Source organism: Heterodontus francisci, chromosome 32, assembly GCF_036365525.1.
Source record: "Heterodontus francisci isolate sHetFra1 chromosome 32, sHetFra1.hap1, whole genome shotgun sequence".
NCBI classification, from domain to species: Eukaryota; Metazoa; Chordata; class Chondrichthyes; order Heterodontiformes; family Heterodontidae; genus Heterodontus; species Heterodontus francisci.
Window position 1 is genome coordinate 53,104,289 of NC_090402.1, and position 19,952 is coordinate 53,124,240.

The 19,952-nt window shown below is 44.1% G+C and overlaps 1 protein-coding gene across 1 annotated transcript in view; it reads right to left on the reverse strand.

Annotated features, from left to right (window-relative positions):
* Positions 1-1,533: 1,533 nt before the first annotated feature.
* Positions 1,534-19,952, reverse strand: part of LOC137347517 (ciliary microtubule inner protein 2A-like) — a 37,817-nt gene continuing 19,398 nt past the window's right edge. The window contains exons 3-7 of the mRNA XM_068011970.1: positions 17,153-17,301; positions 16,196-16,331; positions 12,412-12,506; positions 11,539-11,647; positions 1,534-1,607 (exon numbers count right to left, since the gene is read on the reverse strand). Coding sequence (XP_067868071.1) covers positions 1,534-1,607; positions 11,539-11,647; positions 12,412-12,506; positions 16,196-16,331; positions 17,153-17,301 — 563 coding nt within the window. The remainder of the gene's footprint in view (positions 1,608-11,538; positions 11,648-12,411; positions 12,507-16,195; positions 16,332-17,152; positions 17,302-19,952) is intronic.

A 19,952-nucleotide genomic window follows, 5' to 3' on the forward strand; every position in this document is an offset into this window, starting at 1 on the left:
AGTGTTGGGTTGATTTAGGATATCATCATACAATCCTATTGCCCTTGTATTGTAGGATATCGTCATTTTTGTTTTACCTCTAATACAAATTCAAGGACTAGGAAACATTGAAAATTTGATTAATACTTATTTATTAGATCAATTCAATGAGATAATAAAACAACCCCTTATGTGGGGTGCATATGAGATATAGAGAACAATTATTATAAAATCACATACCGGGGATCACTTCAGAAAATCAAAGGTATGTCTGTCTTGACTGCTTACCCTAGACTCAGCGAGTCCAGATAAGTCCCCAAGTAGCTCCATTGATTGTACCCTTTACAGGTTTAAATACATCCTTTTAATGTAATGCCATTATGTCAATGTGTTATAACCATGTTTGGTTAATCTCCCTTCAACAAGTCTGCTCAACAAGATCTGTTTCTTGTACATTGTACTTACTAATCAGAAACTGTGGATCAGCTGTGACCTTCCTATTATCCCTTCCCAGTAGAGACATGCTATTGAATTGCTTATTATTTGCAATCTATGGAGAAACAACATCAAAGCTATATCATTAGCATCTTAAGCAGCTATTATCTCAAAACCATTCACTTTACTTGCATGAATACACCATGACCAGGGCTTTCTTCAGAGCTTACCCACATCGATCCTGTTGTCTTCCTACGGGTTCTGATCGTAAACTGCTCTCCTAGCAGGCATGAGGGTCAGCCACTGGAAGGCCATGGGGTCCTTCTTTAAATATGCAGTTTGGCCTCCAATGATATCATCAGAGCCTGACTGAAATTTGAACCTGAAGCCTGCATGGGGAGGCCATTGTATCTTTCACACTAGGCCAACTGAGCGAGAAGAGAAGGATGGGCTCAAAGTAGCCCAGAAAGTTAAGTGTATTTTCTCTTTTTTTAAAATAAACATTCCTTGTGGGGCCAGTAGGGTCAGGAGAGCTCCTGCAGGCCCCAGATGGAAAATTTAGGCCTCACTTGCCTTTCCCCAACTCCCCTTACGATGTGACCCTCCCAAAACCCTTCCAACCAATCATTTACCTGAGTGCTGGTAACCGTTTCTTCATGGTCCCTGATGTCGGCCTCCTATTGATCTTGCCCACCTGCCAGCTAGGGCTACTCTCCATGTTAGGGCAGCAGACTGACAGGGCCTAATATCGGTGAAGCCTGAGTTAAAATCTTGTGTGTTTTCCCTTCACCTGGGCCTTATCCACACAACTCCTGTCCTTAGCTAAAATCAGGGCTGTGGAATTAGCACAATAAACAGCCTGATGCTATTGTGAGCCCTTGATACTTTGAGGGCCAGTTGTGCCTGACATCACTTGGGTTCTTTTTTGCTGTTGTACTCAGGTCAAGGAGCAATGTTGTGTATATTTTGATCAGAACCATCCTTTATTTATCACATTCAGCCTATTTTAACAATGCCTTTCTTCTTTGGTACTTTCCGGTTTTCTATGCTTCAGTTACAAATGCTAAACAGATCCCAATAAAATCCTCAGATAACATGACTTTGCATACCGAGCTGAAATCACAGACAGTGAATTTGTCTGTGAGCGATTCTAGAATTCTTGCCAAATGTTGATCCAATATCAAAGTTAGCCCCTGTAAAACACAAAGCATTGAACCACTGAGAAACAAATAATGGTTCTCATCACATCATCTGACAAAAGATTGAGCTCATGATGCAGACTGAAGTATCGGTGGGTACTTCAACAAAAGCTAAATAGTGCAGATGCTAGAAATCTGAAATAAAAACAGAAATTGCTGGCAATACTCAATGGGTCTTGTAGCATCTATGAAGAAACAGCTAGCATTTCATGTCAACTGAAACATTAACTATTTCTCTCTCCAGAGATGCTGCCAGACCTGCTGAGTATTTCCAACATTTTTGTTTTTTTATCTGCGGGTACTTGTTTCGATTTCTACCTATGAAAAAATGTTTCAAAGCTTGCATTCTGCATAGTATCACCTATATGTTAATTCTTAATTTTTAACTTTCTGTTATAAATTCCTACATCCTCATTTATAATGGAAACTGTCTAAGTAAACTCTGTTGTAATTACAGCCTCCCCTGAATGGTAGAGCTGCAGCATCTCCACTACAGGGAGAGTGTAATTACAACGGTTGCATTTATTAGCACCACAAGTGGGTTTGACTAGATTTCTGATAGGTCCGCTTGGAGGACAAGACACACCCAACAGTTTGTCTAGAATTGTGTAATTTGATTCGGTTATGAAGAAGAGTCATATCTGACTCAATGTTAACTCTGTTTCTCTCCATAGATGTTTCCAGACTTGTTGAGTATTTCGAGCACTTTCTGTTTTTATATCAGATTTCCAGCATCCGCAGTACTTTGCTTTTATTGTAATTTCATCCTGCCTGCTGTAGAGTAGTTCAAGGTATCTACATTGTGTAATTTGATCCAATCATGTCAGGCAGGCTCCAAAGCTCACAGTGCACTACTGCTTTCAGAGTTCAGACAGGGCTCACATTCCCTGGTTCGCAGCACTCACACTCCAGGGTTCAGAGAACGTACAGCGCTCACACCCCCGAGTTCAGAGAATGTGCAGCACTCATACTCCCAAGTTCAAGAACATGCAGTGCTCACACTCCTGAGCTCAGGGAATGTACAATGCTCAAACTATTGATTTTAGAGAATGCATATCGCTCGCACTATGGATTTCAGAGAACGTGTAGTGCTCATACTGCCGAGTTCCGATAGGAAGGGTGAAGGATGGAGGGATTTCAACAGAGGAAGAGAACATTAAAATTGTCACGTTGTTGGTCTGGGTGTCACTGTAGATCAATGAGCACAGAGGTGATGGGTAAATAGGATACATGCAGCAGAGTTTTAGATAAGCACAAGTTAATTGAGGGTGGAAGATGGGAGGCTGACCAGGAGAACATTGGAATTGTCGAGTCTGGCAAATAACACATAAATGTAATGTAATGCATGTTGGCAGGAACACACACTACAGTTTATTTTAAGGAGAACAACAACCCCATTTCTCCAGTCTCTCCATTTAACTGAAATCTTTCATCCTTGGTATCATTTCTAGTAAACTTCCCTAGCACCCTCTTGAAGGCCTTGACATTCTTCCTAAAGTAAGGTACCCAGAAATGAGCAAAATATCCCAGCTGAAACCTAACAGTATTTTATAAATGTTTAGCATAACTTCCTTCCTTTTGTGCTCTACGCTTCTAATTATAAAGCCAAGGATCCTGTAAGCCTTTTAATCGCCTTCTCTAATTTCCACCTTCAGAGACTTGTTTATGTACACCCAGAGGTGTTTCTGTTCCTGCATCCCTTTTAGAATTGTACCAGTTAGTTTATATTGCCTTTCATTCTTCCTACTTCTCCACCTGAGTTCTAGACCCCCACCCCCAAAGTTCTTGACCTCCTTCCAGAGTTCCAGGTCTACTCCCAAAAACCAGCCGCCAACCACCCCCCCCCCCCCCCTCCCCATCCACGACCCTGAGTTCCTGACCTTCTCCTGGCAAAAATCATCTGGGACCGAACATGGTTCAGGCTGCTGGCTCTGTCTAGGCACATGGACAGCCACAAATGAGGTGTGCATACTTGGCTCCGTTGGAGGGACAGGACAGTCTTTGGGATTGGCCCCCATATGGCTGATACGCCTTGCAAGTAATCACTTTGAATTACAACATGACATACATAGGCCATTTGCAATCTAAACATGGACATGGGAATTTATAATGGGAAAAATTGAAAGGAAATGTAGAAATGGTCCAGAGGTCACAATTTGCCCTTGTTCCCTTGGAGGTAAGCAGCTCGCAAAATTGAAGATGACCGTATGTTCCTGCCTTATGCCCCTTCTCAACTCCCACCTCACCCTCATCCTGCTATGTGGTATGATGATAAAGTTGCAGATGGTGTGACCATGGATGTCTTGCTGTCCTCCCCACCCCACTTCCCTCACCCCAGCCATCACCTTTCTGATTTCTGCTTTCAGATGCCCAAGAACTGCCACCTGCCCAGCCACAGCACACACACAATGGGGAAAAGAAAGTAACAGCACAGCACTGATGAACAGGCTCCTTCACTTCACCTGGCATTCATAGCCACCAGCCAGATACTTGTCTGATGAAAGGTCACTGACCTGAAACGTTAACTCGGCTTCTCTCTCCACAGATGCTGCCAGACCTGCTGAGTATTTCCAGCATTTCTTGTTTTTTTTTATAGCTGGACTCATGTTCTTTGGTGAGTGACAAGTGAATATGTTGAATGGACCTGCGTGATCCAAGCTCATAAGTAGAGCATCAAATCAGCCAGTATAGCTATGTGATGCCATGAAAGTACCAGTTCAGAAGCTTCTGGCGCATGCAGAGGTTGCCTGTGCAAGCACCCTGCATTGGAAGCGGCTGGAGCTGCAGTGTGCCCCACTCAAAGGGCCTCTGGCTTCCATAACGCCATTTACTGAAATGTTATGGATATGAGTTTTGCACCTGTAAGGTTTTAAATGTGTTTTAGTTGACTGAAAACAAACCAGCTGTCCCCAAACAGACGAGGCTTGTATTCCCTTGAGCACAGAAGATTAAGGGGGTGATCTAATTAAGGTGCTTAAGATGATTAAAGAATTTATTGGGTAAAGGAGAGACACTATTTCTTCCTCTGCGAAGTCTAGAACAAAGAGAGCATAAAATTAAAGCGATGCCATTCAGGGATGATGAAAAAAAACATTTCTTCACACAAAAGTTTGTGGAAAGGTAGAACTCGCCCCAATAAAGCTGATGAGGCTGGGGGTCAACTGAAAAGTTAAAAATTGAGATTGATAGATTTTTGATAGGCAGAAATATTAAGGGATATAGACCCAAGCTGGGATTATGGAGTTAAAGTACAGGCCAGTCACGATCTAATTGAATGGCTGAACAGACTCGAGGGACCAAATGGCTGCCTCCTATTCCAGTGTTCCTAGAATACTTGAATCTTGATGTTTGAAAGGCGGAGCTTATCAAGTGTGGTGCTAATCAGATTGAAATGAACAGGAATGAAATTTGCTGTTTCAGTAGTAGCATAGCAGAGTGCCCAGATTCAGCCATACTTAAAGCAATCTGCACAGTGATATTGCTAACTAAAGAGCAAAGTCACCCTTAATCCAGATCACTCCTTTGATCTACTTTGGACAAAGCTAAAACTATGAAACCTCTGTTAATTGTGTGAAATTCTTTAAGTGTACTTGCATATTCAATGAGTGTGCTATGAGAATCCAGTATGTATTCAGTGTGTACACTAGTGTTCAATGAGTGAAAAAAAAAATACTTACAACAAACTAAAAACTAGATATGAATAATTTTAAATAATCTTGACTATGATGTGGCAAAGTAGGTGTGTGTCTGGACTGCAGTATGTGGCAGTTTGTGGATAGCAAGACTGTCCCAAGTGAACACATTTGCAACAGATGCTGTTTTAAACTCTTTGGGAATGTAATTTTTACAGATTTTTATGAATAAAGTATATTTTGTTTCCCATCTCGAATCCCTGGCTCAGAGTCATTGAGCTGGAGTGCGAGTTGGAGGCACTCCAACACATAAGGGAGGGGGAGCAGTATCTGGACAGTTTTCTCCAGATTTCAGTCGCACCTCGTAAAAGAAAGACTTGCATTTTTATAGAAACTTCCACGACCATCGAATGTCTCAAAGTACTTTACAGCCAATGAAGTACTTTTTGAAGTGTAGTCACTGTGATAATGCAGGAAACACAGCAGCCAGTACGCGCACAACAAACTCCCACAAACAGCAATGTGATAATGACCAGATAATCTGTTTTTGTGATGTTGATTGAGGGATAAATATTGGCCTGGACACCAGAGATGTCTCCCCTGCTTTACTTTGAAATAGTGCCATGGAATCTCTTACATCCACCTGAGCAAGAATACAGAGCCTCAGTTTAATATCTCATCTGAAAGAGTGTCAGTCTTGATTCTTATGCTCAAGGCCTGGAATCGGACTTGAATCTGGAACCTTATGTTTCAGAGGCAAGAGTGCTACCAAATGAGCCACAGTGGTGCAGGGTCAGAACAGAGGTGGTGTGACCAATATAGAGTAAGGGGAGATAGAAAACAACTGATCCTATTCAACAAGTACAGTGTACTTGATACCTGTGAGGGTAAGGATAAAGACTGTTGAAAGGACAGACAGAATTCGTACCATGGCACCATGGAGATGAAAGGTATCCAAAGTGGGAGGCAGAGAAAGAGAAGGGGAAGAAAATGTGGTAGTTGTTGATGATTCAATAATTAGGGGGACAGATAGCATCCTTTGAAAGTAGGATAGAGAGTCCCACATGGCTGTTGCCTACCTGGTGCCAGGGTGAGTGGAGAGGAAGGGGCAGGGTCCAGTTGTTGTGATCCATGTTGGGACCAACAACATGAGGAAGAGTAGGCAAGAGTTGCTGTTTACTGAGTACCAGGAACTAGGAGATAAATCAAAGAACAGGACCTCAAGGGTTACACAATCTGAATTATTACCCGAGCCACATACAATTTGAGATATGGATAAGCAGATGAACACATGGTGGAAGGAGTGGTGTGGTAAAGAGGGATTCTATTTCAGGGGATACTGGCACCAGTATTGGGAGAGGAAGGAACTGTACTGTTGGGATTGGCTCCACAAGAACCGGGTTGGGACCAGGGCTAGCAGAAAGGACAAATAGGGCAGTCACAAGGACTTTTTAACTCATAAGTAGAGGGGCAGAGCCCAGGTAGAAAAAGTAGTATAGCTTGTTAATTGTTTATTAATTTTGCAATGACTTCTTTTTCTGCTCCCACACTGTTACCTGTGGTGTTCCCCATGGATCTATCCTTGGCCCCTTCCTATTTCATGCTGCCCCTCGGTAACATCATTCAAAAGCATAGTGTTAGTTTTCACATGTATGCTGCTGACACTCAGCTCTATCTCACCACTACTTCTATCGACTCCTTCACTGTTGCTAAATTATCAGACTACTTATCTGACATCCAGTACTGGATGAACAGAAATTTCCTCCAATTAAATATTGGGAAGACTGAGTCATTGTTTTCAGTCCCCGCTCCAAACTCTGTTCCCTAACTACCAACCAACTCCATCCTTCTCCCTGGCCACAGTCTGAGATTAAGCTAGTCTGTTCACAACCTTGGTGTCACATTTGACCCTGAGATGAGCTTCAAACCTCATATTCATGCCATCACTAAGACTGCACATTTCCACCTCTAACATCACTCAACTTTGTCCCATCTCAGCTCATCTGCTGCTGCAGCCCTCATTCTTGTCTTTGTTATCTCTAGGCTTGGTGATCCCAATGCACACCTGGCTGGTCTCCCACATTCTACTCTGTGAACTTGAGGTCATCCAAAACTCTGTTGCCTGTGTCTTAACTCGCACCAGGTCCTGTTCCCCTATCATCCCTGTGCTCGCTGACCTACATTGGCTCCCGGTCAAGCAATGTCTTAATTTTAAAATTTTCATCCTTGTTTTCAAATCTCTCTATGGCCTCGCCCCTCCCTATCTCTGTAACCTCTTCCAGCCCCACAATTCTCCAAGATACCTGTGCTCCTCTAATTCTGGACTCTTGTGCATCCCTGATTTTAAACGCTGCACTATTGGTGGCCGCACTTTCAGTTGCCGAGGCCCCAAGCTCGGGAATACCGTCCCTACACCTCTCCGCCTCTCCACCTCACTTTCCTCCTTTAAGACACTTCTTAAAACCTGCCTTTTTGTCCATGCTTTTGATCATCTGACCTAATATCTCCTTTTGTACCTCAGTGCCATGTTTTATAATGGTCCTGTAAAGAGTCTGGGAATGTTTTATTATGGTTAAAGGTGCTATATAAATATAAGTTGTTGTTATCATTAATAGTGCTTAATAAAGGCACCAAAGAGTACCAAATCCCCAGGACCAAATGATTTGCAACCCAGGATTTTAAAGGAAGTAGGTAAGAACATTACAGATGCCCTAACTATAATTGTGTTCAATTGTATGTAGGTGGTGGGCATTCATTTGGGCTCCCTATAAATAAACACAGACTTAAACTGTGATTGTTGGGTTAAGAGGTATATTCTTACAATATTTAATTCTGTAAATAAATATAAAAGTGTGCAAAGATTGGTTGCAGTTCTATCCTTCATCAACTGGCTTTCTGGAATAGAACATAGATAATCAAAAACAAACAAAAGTGAAGCGAGTAGATTAACAGTTAGAAATTGTGCTTTAGGCACTACAGGTAGAGGGAGAACTAAAATATATAAAGTAAACAAACCAGGAGAGAGAAAGAAATGTGTGAGTAAAACATTAGAGCAGGGCAGGTTAGGGTATTTGACCCAAATACGCATGCTTTATACAAAGTCAGTGAGTATAAGGAGAAAACTGAATGAATTGCTGGAGAAAATTCAACTTGTGGGGTATGACATAGTAACTATTACTGAGATATGGCTGCAGGATGGTCAGGATTGGAACTAATTATACCAGGTTATAAGGTCTACTGGAAAGATAAGGAAGATGGTGGAGGGGGAAGAGTAACTTAGTGATTAAGGGCGAAATCACTTCAATGGTAAGAAAGGGCATAATGAGAGGTAAGCAGGCAGTGGAGACTTTATGGGTGGAAAATAGAAAATGATTTAAGACTGTAGTGGTAGCAGCTGTGAAGTAGTAGAATTTATAAATACAGAGATTAGACAAGCATGTAGTAAAGGCAGAGCAGTTTTAATGGAGGATTTTAACTTTCATATAGATTGGGATAAGCAGACTAGCACATGTCAAACAGGGAGTGAAGTTCTTGAGTGTGTTCAGGATAGTTTTCTGCAACATTATGTCCTAGAACCAGCAAGGGGGCATTTATCAGTGACTAATGAGCCAGATTTAACTAACAGCCTAACGAGGTGTGAACACTTATCAAATAGCGATCATAACATGATGATATTCAATGCAGTGTTTGAAAGGGAGAAATGTGAAACAGCTACTGAGATTCTAGATTTAGGTAAGGCTGATTTCGTTGGGATGCAAGAGAGACTGCAGTAAACTGGGCAAGTGTGTTCACAGCTGAAACGACAGAGGATCAGTGGGAGGTGTTCAAAAAATAATTTAATGTGGTACAGAACCAGTTTATAGCCCCAAAGAGCTGTTTCAAAAAATAATCTAATGTGGTACAGAACCAGTTTATAGCCCCAAAGAGCAAGACCTCTACTTGTCAAATAGAAACAGCCATGGATGGGTAAAGAGGTAAGAGACAACATAAAACTAAAAGAAAAAGCATACAAAAATGCAAAAAAACTAGCACACAAAGAACAGCAAAAGGTGACAAAACAGATAGTAGGTGGTACGAAAAGAAACTTGCAAAGGATATCAAACTCAACATAAAGTATTTACAATTAAATTGGGAAAAAGATTGTGGCTAGGAGAAATGTGGGCCCCTTGAAAACTGATAACGGTGATATTGTCAACGGAAATAAGGAAATAGCAGACGTGCTGAATAATTACTTTGTGTCAGTATTTACAGAACAGGAACAGGTTAGCATGTCAGACATCTCACAGAAACTAATACTGAATCTGGGACAGGGACTCAACAAAATTAACATTATGTAAAACAACAGTAATTAAGAAAATAAAGGCACCAATGAGTGCCAAATACCCAGGACCAGATGGTTTACATGCCAGGGTTTTAAAGGAACTGAATGAGAACATTGCAGATGCCCTAACTTTAATCTTACAAAGTTCTTTCAATTCTGGAACCATTCCTTTATATTGGTAAATTGCACAAGTCACTCCTGTATTTAAGAAAGGTGACAGAGGGAAATCGGGGAATTATACAATGGTTAGCCTAACATCTGTTGCCAGGAAATTGCTAGAGTCGATAATTAAGGATTGGGTGATTGAACACCTTGAAAATTTTCTGCTGATCAGAGAGAGCCAACATGGATTTGTAAAGGGTAAGGTCATACCTGATGAATCGTTCTTTTCTTTAAAGGGTGACAAATGTAGTGAACAGGGGAATGTCTATGAATGTCATTCATAAGGACTTCCAGAATGCATTTGATAAAGTTCCTTATGAGGCTGTTGGCTAAAGTTGAAGCTCACAGAATTGAAGGCAAATTATTGATCTGGTTCGGAAATTGGTTGAGCGGCAGGAGACAGAGTAGGGATAATGGGCAGGTACTTTAATTCCGAGGATGTGACTAGTGGTATCCCACAATGGGCGGCACAGTGGCGCAGTGGTTAGCACCGCAGCCTCACAGCTCCAGGGACCCGGGTTCGATTCTGGGTACTGCCTGTGCGGAGTTTGCAAGTTCTCCCTGTGTCTGTGTGGGTTTCCTCCGGGTGCTCCAGTTTCCTCCCACATGCCAAAGACTTGCAGGTTGATAGGTTAATTGGCCATTATAAATTGCCCCTAGTATAGGTAGGTGGTAGGGAAATATATAGGGACAGGTGGGGATGTGATAGGAATATGGGATTAGTGTAGGATTAGTATAAATGGGTGGTTGATGGTCGGCACAGACTCGGTGGGCCGAAGGGCCTGTTTCAGTGCTGTATCTCTAAACTAAACTAAACAATGATCTGTGTTGAGGCGTCTATTATTTACCAAATTTGTTAACAACTTAGATGATGGAGTAGAAAGCCACAGATCCAAATTTGCTGATGACACAATTATAGGCAGCATTGTAAGCAGTACAGATGGAAGCGTAAAATTACAAAGAGATATTGATAGATTAAAAGAAAGGGCAAAACTGTGTCAAATAGATTTCAATGTGGGTAAATGTGAGGTCATCCACTAAAAAGGATAGAACAGGTACTTTCTAAATGGTGAATATCTAGAAACAGTGAGGCCCAAAGAGACTTGGGGGTCCAGGTACATAGATCGTTAAAAATGTCATAGATAGGTGCAGAAAATAAGCAAAATACTAATGGAATGCTGGCCTTTATATCTAGAGGAATAGAATACAGAAGGTAGAAGTTATGCTTCAGCCGTACACCTGGAGTACTGTGAGCAGTTCTGGGCACTGCACCTTAGGAAGGATGTATTGACCTTGGAGGGAGTGCAATGTATATTTACCAGAATGACACCTGGACTCCAAGTGTTAAATTTTGAGGAGAGTGTAAACAAACTAGGGTTGCATTCTGTGGAATTTACAAGGGGGTTAAGGAGTAGTTTGATCACAGTTTTCCAAGATATTAAAAGGGACTGATGGGGTATATTGGAATTATTTCTGCTGGTTGGGGAGTCTAGGACTAGTTGGCTTCATCTAAAAATTAGAGTTGGATGTTTCAGTAGTGAAATTAGGAAACACTTCTGCACACCAAGGGTAGAAGAAGTTTGGAATTTTCTTCTGAAAATCTATTGTTAATTTTAAATCTGAGATTGATAGACTTTTGTTCATCAAAGGCATTAAAGGATATGGGGAAAAGATGGGTATATGGAGTTAGGTGGCAAGTCAGGCTCAAGCGGCTAAATGGCCTGCTCCTGTTCTTATGTTCCTACGTATGGTATATGGGGTATGTACAGAGGATTTGCACAGTGATGGTATAGTCATAAGCAAAACATACCTGGCACATGACCAGCATATTTAGGAACCATTGGTTTGCTGAGGTAAAGTTTACTATCAGGCTGAGGAGCATTCTCTCGATAACCTCTCAGATTGTTTCTCACAAAGTACTGAAAGGAAAAATGAACAATTAGGATGAGATTTCAAACTGACAACAGGGAAATGTTTCAAAGCATTAACTCACCATTCCCGTTATCACCATTTTACTGCAATCCATCCAATCGGGGGGGAAGGTCTGCTTGTGATGAGTCCCTAGCTGCTTGAAATATTTAAATAGGGGTCCTCTGATGCCAATAGGACCTCAACGCTATTTTAGGACTGAACTGGACAAAGCACCGGACATCAGATAGTGGCTGGGCTGCAGAGGAGTTAGAGGTAAATGACCCTAGGAGGAGCTGCAGAACTTCCCCAACCTGGTTCCACAAATGCAGTCTCTCAACCTCCACTACCTCTGGCATCTGGGTTACCCCAGGGATCATGCACCTTTTGGCCCAGAGATCAGTTGGCCAGGCTGCCAGATATTGTAGGAACCTGGAGTCAACAGCTGTCCTGGGGTGGGGGGGGGGGGGGGGGTGATGGGTGGTGTTTGCTGGCCTGATTTCTACTTGGTGGGAATCGAAACCAGTGTGTTTGATAAGAAGGCATAAATTTATAAAGTTACTCATTGTGTTAAGGTTCCTAATCCATACTGCTAGCTGTTCGAACCCCTACCCAGAACAAACTGAGCTTCCCCTGGACATGGGGTATGCCAGGTGTTATTTGCATCCAGATTCAGTGGATGGATGTGTGGATAAGAACCTACTGAAGCCTGGCACCATTGGTAGAGAAGCATTTGAAGGGCGTCCTCGAGACAGAGTTAGAGAGATGCCGGTACCTGTTTGTGCTGAAACTTGTCCATGGCATTCTTCATCTGTTCTTGGTAAGAATGTCCAAACTCGTTGCCCATTCGTGGAATAAATCCAGTGTAACCTATACCAAGCAATTAGGGAAGGAGAGAGTATTGTTAATCTGTACAGAATGTGCTGTTTCTTATCCTGCCACATCCTCCTCGCTGCAACAAAGGAGTCTAATTGCCAATGAACTGAGAACTCGCAGGGACTCAATACTGAGGGCCTGAAAACCCTCATGATGTCACGGTCACTGGCATGGTTCTCACTGGTGTCCTCAGTGCCAACCCTGCTGGAGGTTTTAGGGCCAGCGAGAGGGCACCTCATTTACAGGGGGCCTGTGAGTCTAACTGCCATCTCCACTGTCTGTCTGCCACATACAAACAGAAATTGGTGCCTGGCTGCATTGGTGGGGAATAGCTTGGAATTTGCCCCCTCTTTTCCTGAAACCCCAAGCATCTCCACTTTGGTCACCTTGTGTAAGAAGGCTGGTATACGCCATCTCTCTTGATGCACTTGTACGTCCATAAAAAACAGAACAAATCCAATTTGTTCAATTACCGCCCCATCAACCTATTCTCAACATCAGCAAAATGATGGAACGTGTCATTGACAGTGCTATTATGCGGCACTTACTCAGGTTGTTACAGGCTAATAATCTCAGCCCCAGGACAGCACTGCAGGAGTTCCTCAGGATAGTGTCCTAGGCCTAACCATCTTCAGCTGCTTCATCAATGACCTTCCCTTCAACATGAGGTTAGAAGTGGGGAGGTTCACTGATGATTGCACAGTGTTCAGCACCATTTGCAACTCCTTAGATACTGATGGGCAGTTCATGCCTGCATGCAAGACCTGGACGACATTCAGTCTTGGGTAGATAAGTGGCAAGTCACATTTGTGCCAGGCAATGACCATGTCCAACAAGAGAGAATCTAACCACCTCCCCTTGATTTTCAATGGCATTGCCATTGCTGAATCTTGAATTCTATGGCTACAAGAGCAGGTCAGAGGCTGCAAATTCAGTGGCGAGTAACTCACCTCCTGTCTCCCCAAAGCCTGTCCACCATCTATAAGGCACAAGTCAGGAGTGTGGTGGAATACTCTCCACTTGCTTGGATAAGTGCAGCTCCAACAATACCCAGGAAGCTCAACACCTTCCAAGAAAAAGCAGCCTCCTTGATCGGCACCCCATCCACCACTGATGCACAGTGGCAGCAGTGTGTACCATCTACAAGATGCACTGCAGCAACTCGCCAAAGGCTCCTTCGACAGCACTTTCCAAACCCTTGATCTCTACCACATAGAAGAACAAGAGCTGCAGACGCATGGGAACACCACCACCTGCAAGTTCCCTTCCAAGTGAAACACCATCCTGACTTGGAACTATATTGCCGTTCCTTCACTGTTGCTGGGTCAAAATCCTGACACTTCCTACCTAACAGCACTGTGGGTGTACCTACACCACATGGACTGAAGTAGCTTCAAGAAGGTGGCTGACCGGCACCTTCTCAAGGGCAATTAGGGATGGAAAAATAAATCCTGACCTTGCCAGCGAGGCTCACATCCCAAGAAAGAATTTTTAAAAATCTGAAGGCTGGTATACACCATCTCTTTTGATGCACTGGCCTCCAGAACCAAGGCTGGGGAAGTGGGGACTCCTGGGATAGGGCATGCCAGAGCCCATTGCTAGTTCTGTGAGGACTAGGGAGAGGTTTCTCCCCTTAAAGGGAAGGCTGCAAAATCATTGGGCTGGATTGTACTGATTCCCAGACATCGAGTTTCGTGGCGGGGTGGAGGGGAGGGGGGCCAGAAAATGCTTCTGGGAGAGGGCGGCCACGCACTCCGACGCTGGGAGGGCTCAGCTTGATATTACCGGTGGTGGCAAGGCCTCGTGGTGGCGTCCTCCCCCGCACCCCCCCCCCCCCCCCAGTTGCTCACTGACAGGATGCCAATTTGAATATTTAAATAAATTAATCTGATTGATTTAATTAAGCTCAGATTGCCCCTTGATGTCACGCTGCGATCTTGGGCCCGGCGGCTGGCACTTCCGTGCCTTCCCTGTATAGGGAAATGAGGCGCAATGCTGGTGCGGACGATGGGGTGGTAAGTTTATCAGTGTGGGACGGGTGGGGTGTGGGAGGGGTCAAATTAACATCATGGGTTTAAGGGATGGTGGGAAAGGTTGTAGTTGAAAGTTTGTGCAGTTTGGGAGGGTAAGGTCAGATGGTAAAGGTAAGGGTTTTGGGGGGAAGGGGAAAATAATTAAGTTAATTGTTATTGGAGATGTGGAAGAGGAGCAAAAGAGATGTATTTATTTTAAGGGCGGCACAGTGGCGCAGTGGTTAGCACCGCAGCCTCCGGGTACTGCCTGTGTGGAGTTTGCAAGTTCTCCCTGTGTCTGCGTGGGTTTTCTCCGGGTGCTCCGGTTTCCTCCCACAAGCCAAAAGACTTGGAGGTTGATAGGTAAATTGGCCATTATAAAAATTGTCACTAGTATAGGTAGGTGGTAGGGAAATATAGGGAATAGAGTTTGGTAGGAATTTGCGATCAGTATAAATGGGTGGTTGATGTTCGGCACAGACTCGGTGGGCCGAAGGGCCTGTTTCAGTGCTGTATCTCTAATCTAATCTTAATTCAGTTTACCTTTAAATATTTAAATTAGCTGGTAGGGCTGACAGCCCTTTAAAAAGGGTGTCAGCACCTGCACACAAGTTTTTCATCTAGTCACCGATCTCAGCAGCGAGATTATAAAATCCAGACCCATGTAACTGAGTTTCTGGTGCATTCTGGTGAGCTCCACCTCTGGTCCTGTGGGATTATGTACCTGGCCTCAATCCTGTGGATTATGTTATCTGACTTCAATCCTATGGGCTTGATTCTGTGGGATTACTTTACCTGGCTATTATCCAGTGGGATTACTTTACCTGGCTGCCCTCCATGGATACATTCCATGACCTCTGAGGAACTGGATAAAATCATCACTGGTGATAAAAATAAGGCAATTCTGAGATTGTAATTTGTTTTATGATTCATCAAAATAGGCTCAAAGGGCTGAATGGCCTACGTCTGCTCCTATTTTTTTACGTTCTTATTTGATTCCGCTCGAACATGGGACTCAACAGTAAAATGATAAAATAAGTTATGTTTGACTCTATGTCCGATCAGAATATTCCACTGTGAGTTATAGAGCTGGAGAAAATGATAAAAAAAAGATTTCTTGTGCAAAATCCATTCGGCTCAACAATTTGGCCATTTAATAAATCAATCCCACCTACACACATCTCACCATATACCTCAAACCCACCTATCCACAATCGCACTATATTCCTCAACTCCACCTTCTCACCATATCCCTCAATGTCACTTATCCAAACTCTCACCATATCCCTCAACCCCACCTACCCACCACTGTATCACTGAAACCCAAAATCTCATCAAATCCCTCAATCCCTTCTCTCAGCAGAAATCGCCCCTTGACCTATTTACCATCTCCAATATTGTCTCCTTCCCTTGTAATTAATCCAATAAATTGATTACCATTTGGGAGAAAAAGTTCCTCTGACCTCCCTTTCAGCTCCTTCTAAATCAAATAACGTCCCAATTCATTGAAAGCGAACAGTGCATGTGTTTAAGCATTCACATGAAACTCACTTGTCTGCTATTTTAACTCAAATGTAACTGGTTCACATGTTGCAAGGAACAGGATTTGGTTATCTTAGACTTGACACCTTTCAGTCTGAATGCTTTTTCTAGATTGCTTCTGTCACGTACCTGAGACTCCTCGCCTCTGGAGTTCGGGAGGTTGGGTGGCAAACTCATGCTTGTGCTTGTACAGATGAGTCCAGGTTACTGGATCCACATTTGCAGCTACAGGTTTCAGTGGCCTGTTCTCACCAGCGACTGCCAGCTGAGAAGGGGAATGTCACCACATTAGCTGGAACCTTAATATCTTGCCTATACTCCCAGTGTAGGTGTGAGTGTTCACTCCATGTAAGTGCCTTTCTCTGTTGTCCCTCTTCCTCTTCACTTGTTTCTGGGTGTTCCAGTCCAGTGTATGTGCCCAAGCATTAGTTTAGGTGTGAGCATTAACCATGTCATTACTCTCCTCTCTGATACTGCCCGCATCCAGTGGCCTAATGTTGCATTTAAGTATTGTCCCTTTCCTCCAGTGTCTGCATTTTTCTGTAAACTTTATGCTTATCTGGGTGAGGCTTCCTAGTGCTGGGTGAATGGAACACTTTCTCACTTCAAGTACCTTGAGTCAGCCTCAAGCACATCCAGGTCAGGTATAGAATGCTTAGCTGCAGCCTAAAGCTCCCTCTATTCTGCCCCAACAGTGTCCCTAAGCCCCAACCTTGGAAGAGCATGCCAACTGCACTGATGTGCCACTTTTTGATCCTCCACATGGCTTCTCTGAGCTTGCTGCTTAGTACAGCATTGGAGGTAGTTCAACACTGTAGGCCTTTCTTTGTTCACTAGAAAGTAGGCTGTGACTGCCCAAACTCATTTCATGTTGCACTCTTATAGCCAGAGGGGACATTCATTCCATCAGTCTGGGCTAATATTGAACCCAGGTCCTATCTTACTCCTCATAATTAAGTAACAATCCCATTGGGTTGAAATCACGTGCCATTTAGTAGTAGTGAAAGGTCAGTGTCTAAGCTCTTCCTACTCACCCCATGTACATGTGCAGCTGGCATGTTCCCCTCAGTATTATACACTTCATACCTTTCTCCTCCCATCCATATAAGTGATGAGTACGGGCTCTTTAAGTTTTTGTGTATATTCCATTTGACTTCTCCTTAAGTCGAGTCCAGACTCGAGGCTCTCCTTGTAGTAGTTTCCTCCATAGTTGAATAACCTTTGAGGGACGTAGCCTACATAAAAAGATGGTAAATGATGAGTGGAATGTGAGCATTACCACTTTAGCACAGTCCCAGAGATAGTCATAGAATAATTTACGGCACAGAAGGAGGCCACTCGGCCCATCAAGTCCATGCCAGCTCTCCGCAGAGCAATCCAGTCAGTCCCACTCCCCCACTCAAGTTTATTTCCTTCAAGTGCCCATCCAATTTCCTTTTGAAATCATTAATTTTTATTTTATTCATTCATGGGATGTGGGCGTCGCTGGCTAGGCCAGCATTTATTGCCCATCCCTAATTGCCCTTGAGAAGGTGGTGGTGAGCTGCCTTCTTGAACTGCTGCAGTCCTTCTAAGGTAGGTACACCCACAGTGCTGTTAGGAAGGGAGTTCCAGGATTTTGACCCAGCAACAGTGAAGGAAAGGCAATATAGTTCCAAGTCAGGATGGTGTGTGACTTGGAGGGGAACTTGCAGGTGGTGATGTTCCCATGCATCTGCTGCTCTTGTCCTTCGAGGTGGTAGAGGTCGCGGGTTTGGAAGGTGCTGTCTAAGGAGCCTTGGTGCATTGCTGCAGTGCATCTTGTAGATGGTGCATACTGCTGCCACTGTGCTTCGTTGGTGGAGGGAGTAATTGTTAGTGGATGGTGTGCCAATCAAGCGAGCTGCTTTGTCCTGGATGGTGTCAAGCTTCTTGAGTGTTGTTGGAGCTGCACCCATCCAGGCAAGTGGAGAGTGTTCCATCACACTCCTGACTTGTGCCTTGTAGATGGTGGACAGGAGTTTGGGGAGTCAGGATGTGAGTTACTAGCTGCAGGATTATTAGCCTCTGACCTGCTCTTGTAGCCATAGTATTTATATGGCTACTCCAGTTCAGTTTCTGGTCAATGGTAGCCCCTAGGATGTTGATATTGGGGGATTCAGCAATGGTAATGCCATTGAATGTCAAGGGGAAATGGTTAGATTCTCTCTTGTTGGAGATGGTCTTTGCCTGGCACTTGTGTGGCGCAAATGTTACTTGCCACTTATCAGCCCAAGCCTGGATATTGTCCAGGTCTTGCTGCATTTTTACCTAGACTGCTTCAGTATGTGAGGAGTCGCGAATGGTGCTGAACATTGTGCAATCATCAGCGATCATCCCCACTTCTCACCTTATGATTGAAGGAAGGTCATTGATGAAACAGCTGAAGATGGTTGGGCATTACCCTGAGGAACTCCTGCAGTGATGTCCTGGAGGTGAGATGATTGACCTCCAACAAACACAGCCATCTTCCTTTGCACTAGGTATGACTCCAACCAGCAGAGTGTTTTCCCCTTGATTCCCATTGACTCCAGTTTTGCTAGGGCTCCTTGATGCCATACTCGGTCAAATGCTGCCTTGATGTCAAGGGCAGTCACTCTCACCTCACCTCTTGAGTTCAGCTCTTTTGTCCATGTTTGAACCAAGGCTGTAATGAGGTCAGGAGCTGAGTGGCCATGGTGGAACCCAAACTGAGCGTCACTGAGCAGGTTATTGCTAAGGAAGTGCTGCTTGATGGCACTGTTGATGACACCTTCCATCACTTTACTGATGGTTGACAGTAGGTTAATGGGCCGGTAATTGGCCAGGTTGGACATTCCTGGGCAATTTTCCACAGTGCCGGGTAGATGCCAGTGTAATAGCTATACTGGAACAGCTTGGCTAGGGGTGCGGCAAGTTCTGGAGCACAGGTCTTCAGCACTATTGCCAGAATATTGTCAGGGCCCATAGCCTTTGCGGTATCCAGTGCCTTCAGTCGTTTCTTGATATCACGCGGAGTGGATCGAATTGGCTGAAGTTTGGCATCTGTAATGCTGGGGACTTCAGGAGGGGGCCGAGATGGATCATCAACTCGGCACTTCTGGCTTAAGATTGTTGCAAATGCTTCTGCCTTATCTTTTACACTGATGTGCTGGGCTCCCCCATCATTAAGGATGGGGATATTTGTGGAGCCACCTCCTCCAATTAGTTGCTTAATTGTCCACCACCATTCACGACTGGATGTGGCAGGACTGCAGATCTTAGATCTGATCCGTTGGTTATGGGATCGCTTAGCTCTGTCTATCGCATGCTGCTTATGCAGTTTGGCATGCAAGTAGTCCTGGGTTGTAGCATCACCAGGTTGACACCTCATTTTGAGGTATGCCTTGTGCTGCTCCTGGCATGCCCTCCTGCACTCTTCATTGAACCAGGGTTGGTCTCCTGGCTTGATGGTAATGGTAGAGTGGGGGATATGCCAGGCCATGAGGTTACAGATTGTGGTTGAGTACAATTCTGCTGCTGCTGATGGCCCACAGTGCCTCATGGATGCCCAGTTCTGCATTGCTAGATCTGTTTGAAACCTATCCCATTTAGCACGGTGATAGTACCACACAACACGATGGACAGTATCCTCAGTGTGAAGGCGGGACTTCGTCTCCACAAGGACTGTGCAGTGGTCACTCCTACCAATACAGTCATGGACAGAAGCATCTGCGGCAGGCAGATTGGTGAGGACGAGGTCAAGTATGTTTTTCCCTCGTGTTGGTTCCCCCACCATCTGCCGCAGACCCAGTCTAGCAGCTATGTCCTTTAGTACTTGGCCAGCTCGGTCAGTAGTGGTGCTACCGAGCCACTCTTGGTGATGGACATGAAGTCCCCAACCCAGAGT